We start from the raw sequence: 20,105 nt of genomic DNA, 5'->3' as shown, positions 1-20,105 counted from the left end.
TGCTAAGGAGAGAGTTAAAGAGCAAGATGGCAGAAAGCACAGTTAGGGGTGAATAAGAGAGGCTGCTTTCCGGTTAAAGTGTTTTGGATCTCAGACACATTAAAAACAGCTGCTAGGTATTAAAAACCGAAGACTGCAAGTACCCTTAAAAAAAAAAAACAATGGACATAGCCTTGTGGTTAAAACTGAAAAGCTTCTATAATTGTGCAAACTGCAGAATATCGCAACAAAATGTGCCTAAAATAAACAGGTCCTAAAATATAACAGACTACACCAAAACAGCAGGTAACAAGGTAACTGTTTCCTAACCACACCCCTTTCCTCCAATCTACACCCACCAACATTTATTCTGGCCACAAATCTTTCCTAAACAATGAATGACTGTTCAACTCACTGACCTCAAAATTTTAATACGTATACTAACAATAAATACCTTCTATCAGAATTTCAAAATTATTAGTATTGGCGGGGGTGGGGGGTGGGGGTGCGTGCTGCGTGCTGGAGACCTAAAGCAGAAAGTGCTAATTTAAAGAAAAGAAGCTTAATTTTCAATATGCTTAGGGATAATTTATCCGTATCAGATTTTTATTATATTGACTTTTAACAATTATCGTTTTGAAAGGAGAAGTGGCTGAACTAAAGAATAAATCCCACAAATACTTATTAAGCATTAATTGTGTTTACAGCTGAAAAGTGTAAGATTGTTTTAGGGGTTATCTTCTATTGTTACCAGTGCAGAGACTATAATTTAGATTTGTCAGAAAGATTATTTGTTGTTCTAAAAAGACTTTCAACAGAAATCTTCAATTATCCCTTATCTAAAACATATTCTCCTCCTTACCATCCAAAAAAACCCCAACAAAACAAAATAGCCCAACGATAAAAGAACTATCTGAGATGTCTGCATACTTAGTTCAACAAATATAAAGTCACCTACAAATTTTAAAACTCAGAAGCATTTATACTTGGGGTGGTCTCTAAATATTAAACTGTATTTGCTTAATTAGTTAATATACTTTTTAGTCAGGAGATTCGTATGTATCACACAGATATCTCTATCATCAAATATTTGAAAAGCCTTTTAAAATAAAATGTGAAAACTCTATTTCATATAACAACCGTCACAAGTTTGCCAAGATCACCATTTTAGCTGCTATATGAAAATTAGAAATATCTTATTCCCTACTTGAAAGTTCAAATGTCTTTTGGAAATTTATGGAAAAATAATTACATTAACTTCTAAATTACAGTGCCCACACATATCTCATATACCTCTCGTTCTAACAATCAAAGACTACAAATAATCACAAATACTCTTATTTGTTCACAATTGATTCTTCTCTCTGCTCCTTTGCTGAATCTTCTAGATCCCAGAGGTATTAATACCAGTACTTTCCCCAGATGTCTGTGATTTTTTTCCCCCCACCTAGTGGAAGCACTGGACTAATAAGGCAAAGACCATAGGTTCCATTTTCACGATCCTGGATTTCTCTCCCTGGAGGAACAGACTAAACCCCTAATCCCCAAGACCCACACATACATGTTCTTCACTGGGGCTTAGGTGGCAGAGGGAGAATAAGTCTGAAATAGGGTAAATACACTGATGGATCAGTGAAAATCCATCACTACCACAGAAGGGACTATTCTCTGGGAGAACTCCAATCACCAGTACATTTCACATTCACATACTATACAAGTTACCCTTTAGGTGTTTTCCTACTGTGTAAAGGAGGTTTTCGCTTCCCAACAAAGAAAAATAGCATCAAATAATGTATCTGAAGTTCTTCACAGTGTTAAACATTTGCATAATGTAGTTATAATGCCACTGCATTTTTTAGAACTTGAAAAGTTAAGTGAGCCATGAGATAAAAAGAACAATTTTCATTAGGATTATCTTCAAATGATACTTTCTCAACAACTGACAATAGAGTAAAAATACCTCATCCCCACCTGACCCCCAACTGATTTGTTAAAAAACATAGGGTAATACAATAAAACGAAACTCTGTTTTAAAAGCTGAAGTAACATTCTAAATGTTCAACTACAAATGAGCTAAAGTAGTTCTGATTCTAGATGGTTTATGGGCAGTGAAAACTATACAGTACTTAGTTAATTGAAAAATTAAATCAATTTTCTCCTGTCATCAGCATAAAAAGCACAATACTCATAAAATCATGAATTTGTTGACTTAGCTTTACTTGATTTCATGATAACTGGAGCTCTGTTATTTATTAATCTTAACCAATAAGCCAAAAGCTAAACTTCCAAAAGCAAGACATCAAAGGTAGTAAGTACTCTTTCAAGGCAGCCATTCTTCACAGCAGGTCTTATTTAGTAATGACCAGTCACATATAATGAGAGTATTTCTAAAGTGTTTTAAAAAACAAACATTTTGCTAACATACAAATTAACTTCCACTTCTGAAAATAATTTGCAACATCAGCATGTTACTCACTGTTCTTGGGATGGGTGGAGAAAGAGATCCATTTGACATGTATGGGTCATTATTCATATTTGGCATCATTATGTACCCGGAATAACTTGAGTAGGAGGGTCCCTTGTTGTAGAGGCCTCCATCTGGATGCTTTCCTGAGAGAATTCAAATAACAATCAATGATGCATTGATTTCCTTTTTATATCACTGTATTTTCATCTGAAAATCTAATAGTTCTATGACAAATCAGACCTTATACAAAAGACTTGTTTACAAAATACTGTAACTGGATTATTATGCTCTATTTTAGATTGACAGTATTTATTCTCTTAAATGACTTAGCAGCGAAACAGATGTTTTAAAAACATGTGGTTCAATTTACTTCCACTACTGACGGGTGTTTTTACAAAAATAAGTGTTATTCATCTTACTTAATTTGCTCTAAAACTAACAAACTGGACCAAGAAATACAGGCACAGGGAAAAACACACACAAATCTAAAGCTATATTATAAACATATAAGGCCATCTGGCTACACACACACACACACACACACACACACATTTACACACCTGAAGTTATGCTCCACCTTATCGGCAAACTCAAAAACTCTACCCGTGATTGTAGATTTCTAGAAAATTTCTAGATTTTATCAAGAGAAAGAGTTGTGTCTAGTACATGGACAACTAATCAAATTTATAAAGGATTAACTCCAGGCGACTTAATTTTATGTACTACACCATTCTGCCAAAGAAATTTGTGTCTGTTTACTATATACATTTCTTCTCTTTAATCTGTATAACTACTTTGTAGCTCAGAAGAAAGTCTGATATTACAGTTCTCTTCCCTTCTCCTCCTGGCTGACATATTGCATGCATGAACACTTCATTCTGGTCAGGCCCACTGTAAGTAAACTGGAGAACAGAAATGCAGACTATTCGAAATGAAAACCCTACAGATTATTTTAAAGTCACAGGGAGCTCTCCTTAAATCTAAAAAATATATGCAATTTTTAAATTTTTGAGCAAGAATTAGAAATGGGGAGAAAGTCTAACATGTCCCATATGCAAAGTTCCTAATTTTAAGAATAAAGTTTTATATTTTTACAAGTTAGATTCGATTTACTGGGCCATATTCAGTCCGTGCATTCACTGCCTGCCCTCTCACTGTAACAAGAAATAACAATTTTACAAAGGAAAATCCATTTGAAACTATTTCTTGTTGGAAAATAAATTGGTATAGACTGTCACTCTATAACAATGCAGAAAAAAATAAGCCAATTAGAACTTTGGCTAAAATAAGGAAAAGAGGAAAACTTATTATAGACATTTCCTCTTCCACATAGTCTGGAAGCCAGCTAAAATCCAAAGGCCCCTAACTCATTCAAGACAGTTTTAAAATTATGTAAATATACATTAGACATAGGCACTAAGTTCGCTGGATTCTTTCCCATTTTGTTAAAAGTGTTATTTTATTAAAATAGCACAGTCACATCACATCTGATACACCTATATTCACAAATTGCACGTGAGGTTATAAATTTGGGAGAAGCAGAATTAGTGTCTTACCGTCATCAGGGTGTTCTCTGGCCTTGTCGTGGTAGGACTCCTGAGAGGTTTGTGCTTGTCTGGCCACCTAACAGCAAGAACCCCCATGCCCCCAAAAGAGAAAATCAACTTAGAGTTTGTAGTAAGTGTGTGTCCACTGGTCATTCAAAGGACAAGGACTGGGTGCAAGTCAATGTACCCATTTTACCAATCTAAGAAGGATAGGCTAGGGTTGAGAACGGGGAAATCTTTTGCTTTTTCTTTTCAACACAAATTTCTCGGTGACTATTATCTACCCAGGACTAGAAAGTATAAAGAATGAAAAAAACAGTAACAATATAGTAAATCTGGGAAAGACCCACAGGGTGCTCTGATTGCTACAATGCATCAAGGCTACTTGGACACCTGATATGATAGGAGTTGGGGCTTAATGGGGTTCATCCTTTTGATAGCTTCCTTAACCACAGTTCACTTCAATCAGTACTGATTAAAATCGGGCTGAAATATCATTTTACAACTAAAAGCACATTTTAAACAGAAACTATGCACTCACAGATGGAGGTCTTAAGGCAACTTGTCCCAAGCAAGTCCCAGCAGGAGCCCCCTACTCCTTATAACCTACCATGGCAGGCTGAGTGCAAGCCGACAAGAAAAAAAGTGAACCATTTCTGTGGTTAAAGGGAGGAAAATTTGAGAGTTGGGTTATAAACATCTAAAAGGTAGCCCAGCTAATATCAATTCTGGTAACCACCATCCACCCAGCCTCAACCACGTGCAAATCAGTGGTATTACCCCTTCACCATCTTCCCTGGTCTACCCCGTGCCCATTTACCACCACAGCAAAGATTAACAGAGCCCTAATCCCTGGGTTTTATGCTTCAAGCTGCAGAGCCCTTCTTTCCAGAGCAGAAACGCAAAATGTGAAGCGGGTGGCAAATTTATTCATGGAATAAGGAAGGACAAGCAAAATGAGCAGAAAGAAAAAAGAGGCTGTTCTACAAATACAAGCTTGGCCTCTAAGTGTTTTTTGGACGTTACTTGGTTCCTTGGCCAAATGTCCTCCCGGTAATCTTCTACCCCCAATACACAGTCACAAACCTTTTAAGTGGGGTTGGGTGTACCCTAGCTCCCTTCCTGACCCCCCCCTCAAATTGGCATGTTGGAATCAAAGATTCGAGGATAACGAACACCTTTGTGTGCTCCTAAGAACCCAGGCCCCCAGCCTTCCAAATGCATACTCACCCCTGCCATTGGGATACAGAAGGTAACTCTGAAGTGTTCTTAATCGTGTTGTTTAAAACCAAAAATGTCCCCGCCCCCAAAACCACACGCTTTCTTTTTGGGGGCAGAAGGATGCCATTTAAGGGAAAAGGGTATACCCTCTAAGTTTCTTTGGAGGGAAAAAGCGTTGGTGAAATCATTTGAGTGTTAGGACTTTTCTACCGGATTTCCTCCAAAGCGTTTCCCAGTTGTTAAAAGAGGGTGGCCAGTGGAGTGTCGGGTATCAGGGTCCATCCGCCCACCAACCCCCCCCCCCTTCTGAAACTCCCCGCCGCCTGAAATAGCCCTTCCGCGCTGTCCCGCTTGCGGCTTTCTCTCGCCGGCACGCACGTGTCTGTATTTACTCTACTTGGGTTACCTGCGCTATCGCCCGCAGCGGGCCAGGAGATCAGATAAAGCGCTTTTCACCCTTCCCTGTGTGGGTGCCCTGGCTTCCGCCACATCTCGACTTTCTCCTTTTTTTCTGCATAGATTTAAGGCCTGATCCAGGCCCCAAACTACCCCAAATATAAGCGCTTTTTTACTTTAAGTGACCGGGGTTGGAGAAAAGCAGTCTTGGCGGCGGCACTGGGAGGCTTCCCGCCCTGTGGTGGCTCGGCTCGGTGCGCCCACGGCTCCCTGCAGCCGGCCTGGGCGCTGGGACTCCGGCAGCCGCAGAAACCCAGGCGCGCGCCCCCTGGGCCGGCCGGCTCCGCGCGAGCCCCGCTTCGCGGCGGTTGGGACCGCCCCGCCTGTCCTCGGCCCACGCCCGCCTCCCCTTCCTTTCTGACAGCGGCTCTGCTCGTCTCTACCTAAGCCTTTGGTGGTTTAACGCACTTTTGCAGACATCTACCGAGAGAGATAGCGGGTGCACTTTATTTTCCGTCCTACGGAAGAACTTCTCAGCGTTGTTCAGACATCCTCGCTTTAATGCATCGCACCCTCGCAACCCCACTAAAAAGTCCGCACGCAAGACGTTAGGGGTTAAGGGCGGCTTCTGCTGCCCACAAACCAACAATTCAGTCATCGAACCTCAGAACTGACCCACTTGGAGTAACCTTCGCTGCACTTCTCCACCTCCCACCGACACCCACACCCCCACACACGAAGAATGTCGGCCGGGAGGCCCATCCAACCCCCCCCCCCCAAGCCCCCACCCCAGCAAACGGAGGACCTACTCGGGACCCATCAGTCGACGTTCCCAGAATCTCCGTCCCTCCTCTAATTTTCCCCGGGACCCGCCACGCCTCTCGGACCTTAGGGCAGCGGCCCGCTCACCTCGTGTCCGTTGCTGGCCGGGATGATTTCAGACTCATTAACCAAGGAGGACTTGATGTCGGCTAAGTCGCCTTCCTCTTCGGGGTGACTGATCTCGGCGAAGATTTTCTCCTTCTGAGGATCGCCCTCATCCTTGAAGGGGATCATCTCGTCGGTGGCGCAGAGTTCCGGGTCTCCCCCGCCGCCGCCGCCGGCCCCGGAGAGTTGGGGCATCCCGACCACTCGGTAATCTCCGCTCCGCTGGAGGAGCACCCGAGGCGACAGCAGGAAAGACAGGGGATCAACGAAAGAGGAAGGAGAAAAAGGAGATCTGGAAGGATGCGTGAGGGCGAAGAGCGGGCGGAAATGGGGCCGGCAGCCCGCGGCCGGAGCAGCTGCGGCGGTGCCCGAGCCCCGGCGGCCGCCCGCGCCTTCCCGCTCCGCGGAGACCGGCGCCTGCGCCCGCCCTCGAGGCCGAAGGGCACGGGGCTGCTTAAGGCCGCTACAGCCGGCGCCTCTGGGGGCGTCTGCGCTGCGTGGCGCGTGCTAGACTAGGCTGCCCCGGGGGCCACCCCACGCCCCCAGCGTCTCCAGGGTCTGCGCGCGGAGGACGCCGGTTCCGGTGGAAGCACGACTCTCCCAAGTGCAGAGGAGGGTCCGTCGGCGCGTCTCTACGCAAACCTCTCCACCCTAGCTTCCCCGGTTGCCAATTTGGGAGTTTGTTTTCCGAGAAAGGAGGCAAGCTGGGCAAAAAGACTCCGTTTGCCTCAGCAGAGAAGGTACAAGGAGAATCAGAAGATAACGAAAAGTCCACTTCCTGGAGGATAAAAAAAATTAAAGAGCCACCCGGGTTGGAGATGTCCGTTTTAGAGCTTCTTATTTCCTTCCCTTTCGCTTCGGTTTTCCTTCTCCAGGCGCATTTAATCTGCTGGAGGAGGAGGAGGAAGAAGGAGGAGGAAGAGGAGGTGGAGGAGGAGGAGGGGGAGGAGGAGGGAAGAGAAAGAGAAGAAGTTTGCCAAGAATAAAGTTTGTGCGGGCGAGCGCTGGGAGTCGGCAGTGGAGGGTACGGCGGGGTCTCGGGGAGTCACAGCAGGGGCCTCGGACCCATATGCTTCTGCGTGGAGCTCGAGCCGACACACACACACACACAGCCCGACCCCTCTTTGTTCCCGGCTCGAGTTTCTCAGTCTGGCGCTCTCGCTCGCCGCTCTCCACGCCTCCGCCGGGCCGCTCTGTCAAAGCAAAGAGCTGCACCTTCGGGTTCGCCTGGCCGAAGGGAGGGGGGGGGGTGCCCTGAGCTTGGCCGCGTTCGAGGCTCCGGGTGCGTCCAGGCTCCTCGGATCGAGAGTGCTCAACCCGGGTCCCTCCTCCGCACCCTGCCCCGCAGGTGAGCGGCTGCGCCTCCCCACTGCTTCTCCTCCTCCCGCGCCTGGCTGGCGCTGAAAAGCTACCCACTTGCGTCGCTTCTCCTCCCCCTCCCCTCCCCCGCCTCCAGCTCTCCTCGGCCGCCCGCTGGTGGGGGGGGGGGGGGAGAACGGCGAGAAGGAGGTGGTGATTGAGGACTTTTTTTTCTTTTCCCAGAGCCTGTAGGACGAGTCCCAGTGCTGTGTGTGTGTGTGTGTGTGTGTGTGTGTGTGTGTGTGTGTGTGTGTGTGTGTGCGCGCGCGCGCGTGCGCGCGCCTAGAGGAAAGAATCAGGCAACTTGCTGAGAGAAGGACCCAGCGCTTCCTGTAACCCACGAAGAAGCACCCTTTGCCCGCGTGAAATTGACAAGAAATTCTGCTGGGAAGGTTTAACTTCAACATCTAAGTATCCCCTCTCTTGTCCCACACCCCCCAACCCCGACCTTCCTCTGCAAGTCTCTCCCCCCACCCTCTTTCCCGCCTCCCTCTCTCTCCCTCCCTCCCTTTGGCAGCGCTACGAAGATGAAAGAGAAGCCGCCGCAGCTGTGATCGACACCACATTGATAGATGCTCTGACAGGGCGGATGAGGCGGGAATTGGGGACAGAGAGAAGGAAAAGGGGAAAATATAACAGACATTGCTCAACTAAGAGAACGGAAACAAGAAGGACAAGGAAGAGAGTTGTGGGTTTCCGAAAATATAATGTCCAAGGACAGGAGAACGCATGCTAGCAAAAATTAAATCTCCAGGCTTACCGAGGAAAATAGGACACAGAAGAAAAAAACTGAAGACTGGATCTTAATTACCGCCTTTTAAAACAAGATCTCTTTCAGTACATCCTCACCATGGGATGTACAGAGAAAGTTGTGCTAGGTTTCTCGTGGAATTTGGGAGATACACACCACAGTGTATGGGACCCAAATAGAGAATGAAAAAACAACCCAAGGAGGGAGAGAGAAGGCAAAAGGACCCAGGAGTGCGATGCCAGTAGAGGGAGGGAGGACCGGGCAGTCTCTGGCACCTCGGACTGCGCACTCAAAGAGACCCTTGAAGATGCAAATCCGAATCCGACCTCAAAAATTCCCCAACCTCCACCATCTCTTTGATGCATTTTGTACAAGGACAGAACTTTTAAGGAGATGCTTTGTGAAAGTTACAGTATAAGTGAAGCTGAAGTTTGAAAACATGTTACATTTTGTTCCTTGGCTCTCAAACCCCCTCAGTTAAAAATCCAGGCAAAATTATTATACCCAATACACTAGCCATCTGTAAAACCTCAGAACAGTAAACAAGAAGCAGGGAGAAATGTGTCTCCATCTACCTTAAATTGAAAATAAGGAAAACACTACAGAATCAGACGTTAGCTCTATTTTATAGGAAACAGTCATGCAAGGATCCCTCTTTTCCCCGGGGGGAAAATTGCAAGCTGCTGGACATTCTATAAGTAAAGACCTTAACAGTGCTCAAAATGAGCACTTAAAACTTTGCCTACTGCTAACTACTTCCTAGGGATGGGAATTTACTAGGAAGCAATTTTTTTAAACTATCATTTAAAGGGTTCAGTTGGTCACATACAGCACTGTCAGTTGTCACACATATTCTATCCGCAGGGATTGGGGCAAAATTAAGGGGCTGGTGATGGGAGCCAGGAAGAGTAAAGCATTAAATACACTTTAACTGCTGACAATGCAAAGCCTTAGAGAAGAAAAACAAAAAGAATATTCTGCTGTTAAAATGTGTCTGTAAGATAATACTGAAAAGATGGGCAAGAAACCCATTTTTTAAATTGGTGGCAGTAGTGAACTTGTCTTGAAGTTATGCACCAATGTGAGTGCAAAGTACTAGGGCTGTAAACATGTAGCTATGACATTAACACCCTCTGTTCTAAAAGAAATATGGGAAAGCAAAGTCAAAAGTTCTCCCACAAATGTGCCAATTTGTCTGATAGGAAAAGAACTGGGAAATGCAAGTTTCACTAAAGTAGCCAGAGTAGAGGTTCCTTTGCATCAAAATGTTGAGGAGGGGCGGGGCGGGGGGGGGGGGGGTGCAGCACACAGAATGGCCAGAGGATATTTTCTGGAAGCCAAAAAGATATTAAGTGGCAACTCCTACATCTCCCTGTTTAAGTGTTACAACTAATTCGAATCCCATTTTCTCCTTCATGTTAATTATCTGGACTCCCGGAGTCATTTGGAGATCCCGTTCAGGTGTCCTGGGGATTAGAAGCTCGAGAAGATGGGGATTTGGGGAATAATAACTTGTGGGAACTGTTTACTTGAAGGGCCGAGGGTAGGTGGCTGTGTTTGGTACTTTTCGGTAACCCTCTCCTATGGAAACATTGTTTCTAACGAAATCACCGAGCGCTTTGCTCTATGTGGCTGTTTGTCCTCCCCGAGGCGTGCGGGTGTTGACTGTCCCTAGCGTTGTTGCTAATCTTGAGACGGGCTGTACTGAAAGGGGGCTTTACCAGAAAACATTCACCCAAGTATATTTGAAGCTTTGTCTGAGAAGGAGGTTGACATCTCCACGTGAAGTCTGTCTCTCCTGGGGCGGGTGGATGGGGATTGGAAAGCAGGGGCACTCAGGAGGGGTGCAGTAACCCCGGCAAGAAGTTCTTTCTCCTCTAACAGGTTCGGTGATGTTGCAGGCAAAGGCATTTCTGTCGCCGGGAGGTCTTTTCTAATTCGTGTGGGGGCTGCTATTACATATGCAAGCCGCCGCTTTGGGTGCACAGTCCGGGATGTGGTGGGTGCGGCGCGGGAGAAACACCGCCGCCCGCCGCCCCCTTCCCTCGGATGTAGAGGCGGGTTGTTCGTGTGAACTCGAGCGAACGACTAGAGGTTGGCTGTTGCAGGTTCACTCCTTCAGGATGTGGGTTTCAGGGGGCGTTTTGATGTGATTTAATTCCGACCGTGAAACAATTGCTAGGGGCTGGCTGTATTGCTGTTGGTTTTTCCCCTCTTGGTGGCTTTGGTTGGTTTGGGTTTAGTTTGGGAGCGAACAGTGACTTGTTTTATATCAACACTTCCCTCGGTGCCGGGCGCCGTCGCCGGCGCTGCGCGTGGGGGACGAGGCGCCCACCCGGGGCCGGAACCGAGGAGAGGGGGGAGCGGAGACGGGCCTCGCAGTCCGCAGGGTAAACGCGGCCCAGGCCCCCGCGGGTGCAGACAGGGGAGCTAGAATGACCCCCACTCCCACCAGAGACCCCTCCCCCCTGGCGATTTTGCTGCCAAGTCGACTCAGCTACAGACACTCAAGTGAGTCCTTAATTACAGGGAGGAGAGAAAAAGCACGGTGCCCTTCAGAGCCCTCTCCGCCCCCTCGGTCCTAACCCCCCGCCCAGACTCCGGGTCTTCCCCTTTGTGTGGCCTGGAGTCTCTCCCAGCTACAACTTTGGTGGGATCCCAAAGGAAGGAGGTGGCGGGGGCCTACCGAAGAGGATGCTCGAGGGGAGAGCAAGGACGGGGAAGAAGTAGAAAACGAAAACTGTGATTCCAGGGACGGACGGAACTCTGGCACCCTCGATTCCCCACCCTAGCTTCGCCAGAAGACTAAAGCTGTGGGCACCTTCAGTTTAACGGACTTGGCGGGGGCGGGGGGCGCGAGGTAAATGGCAGTTTGCATCCCAGGGGTTCTTCCGCCTCTTCTGGTCTCCTCCTCAGACCGACAAACTCAGCCCCTACCCGCCGGGTAACAACTCCTGGGACCGTGAAAGAGTCGTTCCCAAATTCGGGGCCAAATTCGGGACGTCGGGGTGGCAGCCTCGCGCCCGCACAGCCTCGTGGGGCCCGCCCACGGAGCACCCCGCGGCCGCCCGCGCGTCCAGCTCTCCGGTGGCTTCTCCCGCGCTCGTGCGGGTGCGGGCCGAGCTCGGCGTCCGCAGCTCGCTGGATGGGGGGGGGGGGGGGGGGGGGGGGGGGGCGAGGCGCGCCGGTGCAGAGGGCCGGGTCGTGCCGAGGCCACATCCCATCCTCCTGTGTGGGACCAGCCGGCCCTCTGCCACCCGAGAAGCGAGGGCTCACATCCCGGGGCCGTCCGGAGCGAGAGGAGTCAAGCCGGGGTGATCGCGGACAGGAACGAGGGGACGAGGAGCAGAATGGGCCAGAAAGAGCCCCGCCACGCGCCCTCGCGGCGGGGCTCCGCAATGGGAACCCCTGTCAACCGCCGCAGGGACCGGGGCTCCGGCGCAGAGGCACCGGCCGTACGTCTGGAAGGGGGAATCCCCAGTACGGAGTGGCATGGATGTGCGTGCTGGGATAAATGTGCAGAGGCCACAGGACGGCTCGCCTAGTGGGCTTGGCGTAAAATGCTTTTCTCTCCGATCTGAAAACTTTTCTCAGGCGCCTTAACTTGGCGTGGGGACCGGCCTCCGGCAGCGTCGGCCCGCCCCTTGGGCCCCTCCCCCCCCCACAGCCGGTCCCCTCCGCCCGCTCAAGCCGCGGACGCGCGCGGGACACCAGAGCGAAGAGGCCGCCTCGCGCGCGCGAGCCGCGCCTTATATCCGCGGAGGGCGGCGCCTGCGCAAGGCCCGGCTCGGCGGCACGGCCTTTGAAGTCGTGGCGGCTGCCGCTTTCATCCTTTCTTTTTTCCCTTGCAGGCCCCTTTGTGTGACTAAATTTGGCAAGAATATGGATCCGAGCCAGTCTTTCCACGTGTGCTCCCAGCTCCCAGCTGAGAAGGCCAAGGGTTCTCTTCCGGGTAAGGAGACAGGGAGAAAGATCAAAGAGTTTGGGGAGCTGGATCTGAAATGTGAATTGAAAATAAAAATCAAGCCTGGACACATTCCAGTTTCTAAAGCAAAACCAACCCTCAGCAGAGGCCGTCTCGCTATGACTCCCCTTCTCCCTCCACTCCTTTTTACTCTTCTCTCCCTTTCTTTCCCCGCAACCGTTCTTGAGCACGTGGAATAAAATAAAGAGGACATAGGGAAACATTTAGTTCCTCCAGATTTTGTCTTGCAGTAATTTTTATTAGGGAAAATATCTTGTTCATAATTACTGTTATGTGAAGCCAAATTTCTTGAGCCATAAATATTGTCTTATTGGCAGTGTGCTTCACACTTTCTTCTGTGGCCACATTGGGAAGAGAACGTTGACAACACCTGTGTACATGTTCATCGTGCATGGTGCTTCTTTTGCTACACACGATACGATGCACTACATAGTTTTTTTCCCCACAGAAGTTAGATCCTGAAAAAACAATGCTAATATTTTTTTTATCAGAGCACTATCTATCTGGGGTCTATGGTTTGAAATCCTGTTGACAGACTTCTGAAATCTTTTCCTACAGGCGACTAGCTGGAAAGTTTGTCTTTATAGTTTAAAAAAACCACAAGGCCCCTTTTGGAATACACTACTGGAGCAGTATTCTGTTGTTTTAGAAGCAACGCAATATGAAGAGACTGCTTTGAAATAGTGTAATGCGGGGTTGGAAATCCTGGTTCCGTGGTGGGCACCACGGCTGTCATGCCATGCTGTGCTGACCTCAAGCAAGCCATTTCTGGTCTTTCTTTCTGCAGAATGGGTGTAATAATGGCCTACTTGACAAGATTGTTGTAAGAATTCAGTGAGGTAATGCATGTGAAAGTAGGAAGCAAAGATGATTCTTCAGGAGACCTGTAAGTTGCAACACGAAAACTTCTAAGGCACTAGGAGTCTCTACCACAGGAGTAAATGGGGATGGTTTCACACTTGCTCATCTACTGCTGTGGCCATCTCCATATCTGCAACAGTTGTGTTACAAAGGCACCAAAATCATCGTAGCATTTGTTACCCCTGGAAGTGTGATGAGAGAAAAAACATTGCAGGGAGAGAGAGAATGTGATTTACCTCTGCCTCATGCTTGTGATGGGTTCCTAATGGATAGATAAGTGGATGTAGACAAATGATACTGGGAATAGAATATTATTTTGGGAGGCATTTGACACAGCTCATAATAACTCTGAGACCTTAGTAGTATGATGGTGTATGAAAGGGTTAACATGTAGCACGTATAGATAAAACACTCAAAACAACAACATTAAGAACCCAGAGGGGAGTGACTAGAAAGGTGTGTAAGAGATGTTTCTTGGGACTGAGTAAATCCCATCAGAATTTGTTTCAGCATAGAATGTGATCACATAGCTCAGACTGAGGCATCTCAAGTTTACAAGGCAATAAAGGTTATGGCTAGAGCTGGGTGTGTAGCACTGAGGGCATTTAGCTGAGTGTGCTTCACTTGTAGATAGCCCCTCGGATGGAATCATTTCCTGGGCTCCACCTCCCAGTATAAGCTTTCCAGTGAGACCTGTGTACAGAGTGATGAAAGCAGGAGTAAGGGGGTGGTTTCCAGTGTTCTGGTTCTAGTTTCCTCCTACTGTGGCCCAAGGCTGGCCAGGTACGAGTCCTCCTGAGATGCTCTATCTCTTTGGGCTGCCTCCTGCTAGTAGCAACACTCAGATTTTGCAAATGGTGTTGAAGGAGCTCTATAGCAACGGGGGTGGGGGTACTTATGTTCTTCCTTTCACCCTTCTTAACGGATGCAGCCATTTTGAAATTTATTTTTGGCTGGAAAAAGAACATGGACCAAGGCACTGAGGATTTTGTCTTGTTTTGGGGGGCAATGGGGAGGCCCTGAAAATACTTAAGGAAAACCTGGGGCCCTCCGTTGGAGAAAATAAACTCTCTGAATGGGGAGGCATGGTTAAAGGATTTTCTTATTTTTATAAAGTGGATATGGTAATGAGGTGTTTCTTGAATCGAGGTAAATGCACCTCTTAAGATGGGTGGCCTCTGTAGTCTTTTCAGGCCTCCTGGGCTGTAGGAGCAGGGCCCTGGGCTCTGTCAGCATTGAGCCAGAGTCTAATCCCTGGTCTGAGGCGAGAAGCCAAAGCCACAGCCTTCTTGCCTGAAGGCAAGGGCAGTACCAACAGAGCCATATGGAGATTAATGAAGAACAAGGTCATTAGTCTCATTGTTTATCCAGTTACTCACAGCACAGATTTGTGTAAATTTCAGCTACCGTGGTTGCAGTCTGTCTTTGATGTGTGTAATCTATACATTTTAGTGCCCCAGGAAAGCACCTGACAGGAACTACATCCGATGCCCAGAAAACACATCTACACAGGCACAGTGAAGCATGTTGAACAATTTTCTAGTGAGTTCCATCAAGGTAAATAAACCAACCTGGATGGTCAGGATGGTGCCTCCTTTTCATCATGATATAACTTTTAGGAGTCCTTGTGATTGATGTGTATTTGTTTCCACTTGAAATGGAGTACCTACTTAAAACCTTCATTTACCTCTCAGAGGAGAAGGGACTTGGCCTATATCATATTTGACCTTGGGGCATCTGGGTAGCTCAGTCGGGTTAAATGTTTGACTTCAGTTCAGGTCATGATCTCATGGTTCATGAGTTCAACATCAGGCTCTGTGCTGATCGCTTGGAGCCTGGAGCCTGCTTCTGATTCTCTGTCTCCCTCTCTCTCTCTCTGCCCCTCCCCTGCTCATTCTCTCTCTCTCTTTCTTTCTCTCTCTCTAAGAATAAATAAACATTAACAAGATTAACAAAAACATTTGACCTTGAGGATACTTTCTTTTTTAAAGTACTTCTGTCCATAAAAACAGACTCACTGAGTGGAGTTATCCAGGCTAATATATACATTTATCCAGAACACAGCTTCTAGTTTTTTAACTCTGTCTTGGGTGTGCAGCTATGCTTAAACTGAGAATTAACAATTATTGGAGTAATTAAGAAGGTAGGCTGAGCCAATGCAAATAGTTTAGGCTACAAAATTGTCATCTGGCTCAACTGAACACTTTTCTCTGGCAGAAATAAAGCTAATTTGCCTGATCTGAATTTGACTTTTAAAGGTCCTCTGATCCCCTCTGCCAATTACAGATCTCAAGCCCACTTCCCTTAGGTTAACTTGGCAGAAAGCAAGGGACAGAGATAAATTACTATGCTATGAAGTTAGACAATGATTTTTGACTGCCAGTTCAGATAACTGCACACAATCCCAAATATATTTTGAAGCTTGAATTATCCAGATATTTGACCTTTGCTGTTCAAATTCTCTGAATAATTTTTAGATTATTTTCCTTTGTATTGCAGGAACAGCAAATCTCCAGTGGCTGAGGCAAACAGACCTCGTACAATCTCTCTTGCACTCCTTCAGTAGCCTCCAGCTGGTTTCCGGCTTCCCCTCTTGCTGTGTTCCATGCATGCCCTACAACAGTCCATGCATCAGAGAGCAGTCAAAGTCATCCTTGAACAGTCCCTAGTGTGTGGAGGAAGCTTCTAAGTTGCCGTCAACGCTCTCCTGACTTCCTCTCCTACTCCTTGTTCACTGCTCTCCAGTACCCGGCTCTCTGTGCAGTTCCTCCAGTGTGTAAAGTGCACGTGCATGCACGTGCACTGTCTTTTATTTGCTGTTGACTCTGCCCAGAGACTCTTGGCCAGGTAGATATTTGCAGGACTCATTCTTCATGTTTCTGCTCAGATGACTACTCCTCACCTCCACTTCACCCCAATTCTGGGCACTATCTATTCTTTTACAGGCTTCATCTTTCTTCGTCTATCACTTCCTGACGTATTTTTTTAATATTTATTTATCTTTTACCTTCTTGTCCCACCGGAATGTAAGTTCCATGAGAGTATTTGTTTTCTGATATTCCCACTGCCTACAACAGCTCTTGGTACACAGAAAATATACTAGAAACGTGCTGCATGCTAAGTTAATACAGCTTTTGAACCCTCAGTTTCTTATCTGTAATGCTTCCTTTATGGAAGATTATATATATTTGATCTAAAATTACCTGGTATATAGTATAAACGCTGAGTAAGTGGTAGCTATAGTTGTGTAGATTAGCACTGCCAACAGAAATATAGTGCAAGTCCCATATATAATTTTAAGAAGCTGGAAAGAAAAAGATTAAGTTAAATTAAAATTTGCTTAATTTTATTTATCTTATAAAAAATTTCTGTTCTTCCTTTTTTTTTTTTAATGTTTGTTTCTGAGAGAAAGAGAGACAGAGAGACAGAGTGCAAGCAGGGGAGGGGCAGAGAGAGAGAGAGAGAGAGACACAGAATGTGAAGCAGGCTCCAGGCTCTGAGCTGTCAGCAGAACCCGATGTGGGGCTCGAACCCACAAACCACGGGATCATGACCTGAGCTGAAGTTGGATGTTAACCGACTGAGCCACCCAGGCACCCCCCCCCAAAAATTTTTTTTTTTTTCATTTTAGAGAGAGAATGTGTGTGCATGGTGTGTACAGTTAAGGAGGGGAGGGGCAGAGGGGGAGAGAAACAGAGACAGAGAGAGACAGAGAGGGAGAATCTTAAACAGGCCCCACACTTAGCATGGAGCCTGATGTGAGCCAATCCCGTGACCCTGGAATCATGACTGAGCCAACCAGGTGTCCCAAATGAATTTTAATAATGTATTTTATTTAACTCAAATATCCAAAATACTGCCATTAAAAAAAAATTTTTTTTAATGTTTATTTATTTTTGAGGGAGAGAGAGAGCACACTAGCATGAGGAGTGGAGAGAGAGGGAGACACAGAATCCGAAGCAGGCCCCAGGGTCCCGGCTGTCAGCACAGAGCCCCACACGGGGCTGGAACTCATGAACTGTGAGATCATGACCTGAGCCGAAGGCAGACACTCAACCCACTGAGCCACCCAGACGCCCCTAAAATATTCCCATTTTAACACGTAATCATTTTAAACACTTACTGATGAAAGATTTTACATTCTCTATTTCATATTAACTTTTTGAAATTTGGTGTATTGTTTGCCCACAGCACTCTCAGTTCAGACCAACGACATTTTGAGGGCTCAGCAACACACATGGCTAGAGGCTACTGTATTAGGCAGTTTTGCTGTATTCAGTCGACTCTTTAATGACAAGTGTGTGTCTGATTCATCTTGGTAGCCCCCTTGCTACAGTAATACCTCGCACACGCACACTTCCCTTAAAACAGTAGATGATGAAAGATGTGTCAAAGAATATTACATATCAAGTAATATTATTACAATGTATTGTTGCATATTATTTTTCATGGCAAATACAGATTTTCAACTTTATTGGAGAGTGAAATAAGTCTGAACTACTTTGAGATTATAATCCTCACTTTAAATGCATTATAATAGTGCTTTGCACGTAATAGGGGCTCAGTAAATAGTTGTGGTTCAAGTATGTTGTTGAATTATTTCTTTGAGTATGTTTTCACATTCTAAATAGTGGATTCACCAGTGCGCTTTAGAAAATATGTAGGTTGAAGATTTCCTGTAGCGTTTCTTCTTGAATGACTTTCCCCTCCCTGGCCAAACTGCTAAGCTCGAAGTTCCCTACAGGTCATCTAGGGATCATAGGTTTCTCAGGAAATAGGTAGTATGGAGAGCTCTGGCTCCCACCCCAGATTTCATTTTCAGCTATACTTCTAAACTACTTTTTGGTCACACATGGGCCAGGTAGTAAATCTCTGTCTTCTGCCTGGAGTTTTCAACCAAAATACTTTAATAAGGCATTAGTCTTAGGCTTAGGCGGACGCTTTATAGTTGCAAAATTGTTTCACCCATTTCAGACATTTAAACCTTGATGCAGTAAAGAAACTAAAATGAAATTATTTTGCCAGCAAGAAGATCACTAAAAATATATTCAAGATAGTGTCATTGAGATGTTCATAGAGACGAAAGGTCTGGTTGTTTGAACTAGGGGATTTGTTAAATACATTCTAAAAAGCCATACGGTGGAGGCTATGCGGATACGAAAATGGTGCCATATTTTTATTCGCTTGAAGAAAAGATATTAGTATTATGTTAAGTGGAAAAAGCAGATTATGAAATAACAAGTACAATCCTGCCTCATTAAAAAAGAAAAAATCCCCTTCACGTTAGCATTTATTAGCACATAAGCTCTATGAGGGCAAGGGCACTGCCTTGTTTACTACAGTATACCCAGTACCTAGAACTTCTCCTGCTACAAACTGGGCACTTGGTCAATATCTATTCAATATCTCTAGGAGGATAGACACTAAGATACTGACAGTAGTTTTCTCTGAATAGTGGAGACTTGGGTGGTGTTTAGTTTCATCTTTGTGCTTTTAAAAACATTTGTATGCAATGAATCAAGATGAAGAAGATTTTAAAAAGTTAAAATGTAATGTGATAAAAAAGATTTAGGGGCTCCTGGGTGGCTCAGTCGGTTGAGCCTCCAACTTTGGCTCAGGTCACGATCTCACAGTCTGTGAGTTCGAGCCCCACGTCAGGCTCTGTGCTGACAGCTCAGAGCCTGGAGCCGGCTTTGCATCCTGTGTCTCCCTCTCTCTCTGCCCCTCCCCCGCTCATTCTTCCTCTCTCTCTCTCTCTCTCTCTCTCTCTCTCTCTCAAAAATAAATTAAAAAAAGATTTAAAAAATAAAAGAGCTGATGCTAGGGAATTTCGACAATAAGAACAGCCATAATCTAAAGAAATAAATCACCAAGGAAAAGAAGAGGATGAAGACATCAGTGGCAGTGTTGGAGCCACTGCATCAGAGCACACACGATTTCAGGACAAACTGAAATTGTGAGCATGCAGAAGTTAATACAGACAGGCTCTGACCATTTATAGCAATTTTTTAAAAAGGCTTTTTTTACTTTTTTTTTTTTTAACGTTTATTTATTTTTGGGACAGAGAGAGACAGAGCATGAACGGGGGAGGGGCAGAGAGAGAGGGAGACACAGAATCTGAGCTGATGGCTCAGAGCCTGACGCGGGGCTCGAACTCACAGACCGCGAGATCGTGACCTGGCTGAAGTCGGACGCTTAACCGACTGTGCCACCCAGGCGCCCCATACTTTTAAGGCAAAATTTAAACAGTGAAATGCGAAGTTTCTAAGTGTACAATTAATTCAAGGATTTTTAAAAACATTTCACTACATGCGTTAACAGAACGAGTATCCCTTCCATGCACTAAAAGAGCACTGTACTGAATGCAGCTTGCAAGTACTTTGTAGAAACATCTTTATTACAAGTTTTGGTAAATACATACACCTGTGAAACAATCACTCCAATAAATTACAGAATACTTCAGCTACTCTGGACATTCCCCTAGAGAATGAACTTACTTTGTTATTTGGGGTTTTAAAATATTTATTTTTAAAGTTTATTTATTTTGAGAGAGAGAGTGAGCATACATGCGGAAGGGGCAGAAAGAGAGGGAGAGAGAGAGAATCCCAAGCA

The 20,105-nt window shown here is 45.9% G+C and overlaps 2 protein-coding genes across 13 annotated transcripts in view; one reads left to right on the top strand and one right to left on the bottom strand.

The window, feature by feature from the left end:
• LEF1 (lymphoid enhancer binding factor 1) overlaps positions 1–7,957 on the bottom strand; it is a 121,640-nt gene extending 113,683 nt beyond the window's left edge. For 4 of the 6 annotated variants that reach the window (XM_045470897.1, XM_045470893.1, XM_045470917.1 and 1 more), the window contains exons 1-3: positions 6,520–7,957; positions 4,003–4,069; positions 2,456–2,589 (exon numbers count right to left, since the gene is read on the bottom strand). In XM_045470897.1, coding sequence (XP_045326853.1) covers positions 2,456–2,589; positions 4,003–4,069; positions 6,520–6,732 — 414 coding nt within the window. In that variant the 5' untranslated portion in view covers positions 6,733–7,957. Of the gene's footprint in view, positions 1–2,455; positions 2,590–4,002; positions 4,070–5,223; positions 5,248–6,519 lie in introns of those variants that run through there. The other 2 variants (XM_045470932.1, XM_045470926.1) reach the window with 1 other exon arrangement.
• Positions 7,958–8,028: 71 nt separating this feature from the next.
• Positions 8,029–20,105, top strand: part of LOC123594226 — a 43,250-nt gene continuing 31,173 nt past the window's right edge. For 2 of the 7 annotated variants that reach the window (XM_045470962.1, XM_045470954.1), the window contains exons 1-2: positions 11,213–12,145; positions 12,499–12,599. In XM_045470962.1, the coding sequence (XP_045326918.1) occupies positions 11,793–12,145; positions 12,499–12,599 (454 nt within the window). In that variant the 5' untranslated portion in view covers positions 11,213–11,792. Of the gene's footprint in view, positions 11,159–11,191; positions 12,146–12,498; positions 12,600–13,419; positions 13,519–20,105 lie in introns of those variants that run through there. The other 5 variants (XR_006710719.1, XR_006710721.1, XR_006710718.1 and 2 more) reach the window with 5 other exon arrangements.

The sequence above is a fragment of the Leopardus geoffroyi genome, chromosome B1 (assembly GCF_018350155.1).
Source record: "Leopardus geoffroyi isolate Oge1 chromosome B1, O.geoffroyi_Oge1_pat1.0, whole genome shotgun sequence".
NCBI classification, from domain to species: Eukaryota; Metazoa; Chordata; class Mammalia; order Carnivora; family Felidae; genus Leopardus; species Leopardus geoffroyi.
The sequence above is the reverse complement of the archived record's forward strand: the minus strand, read 5'-3'. Positions and strand labels throughout refer to the sequence as shown.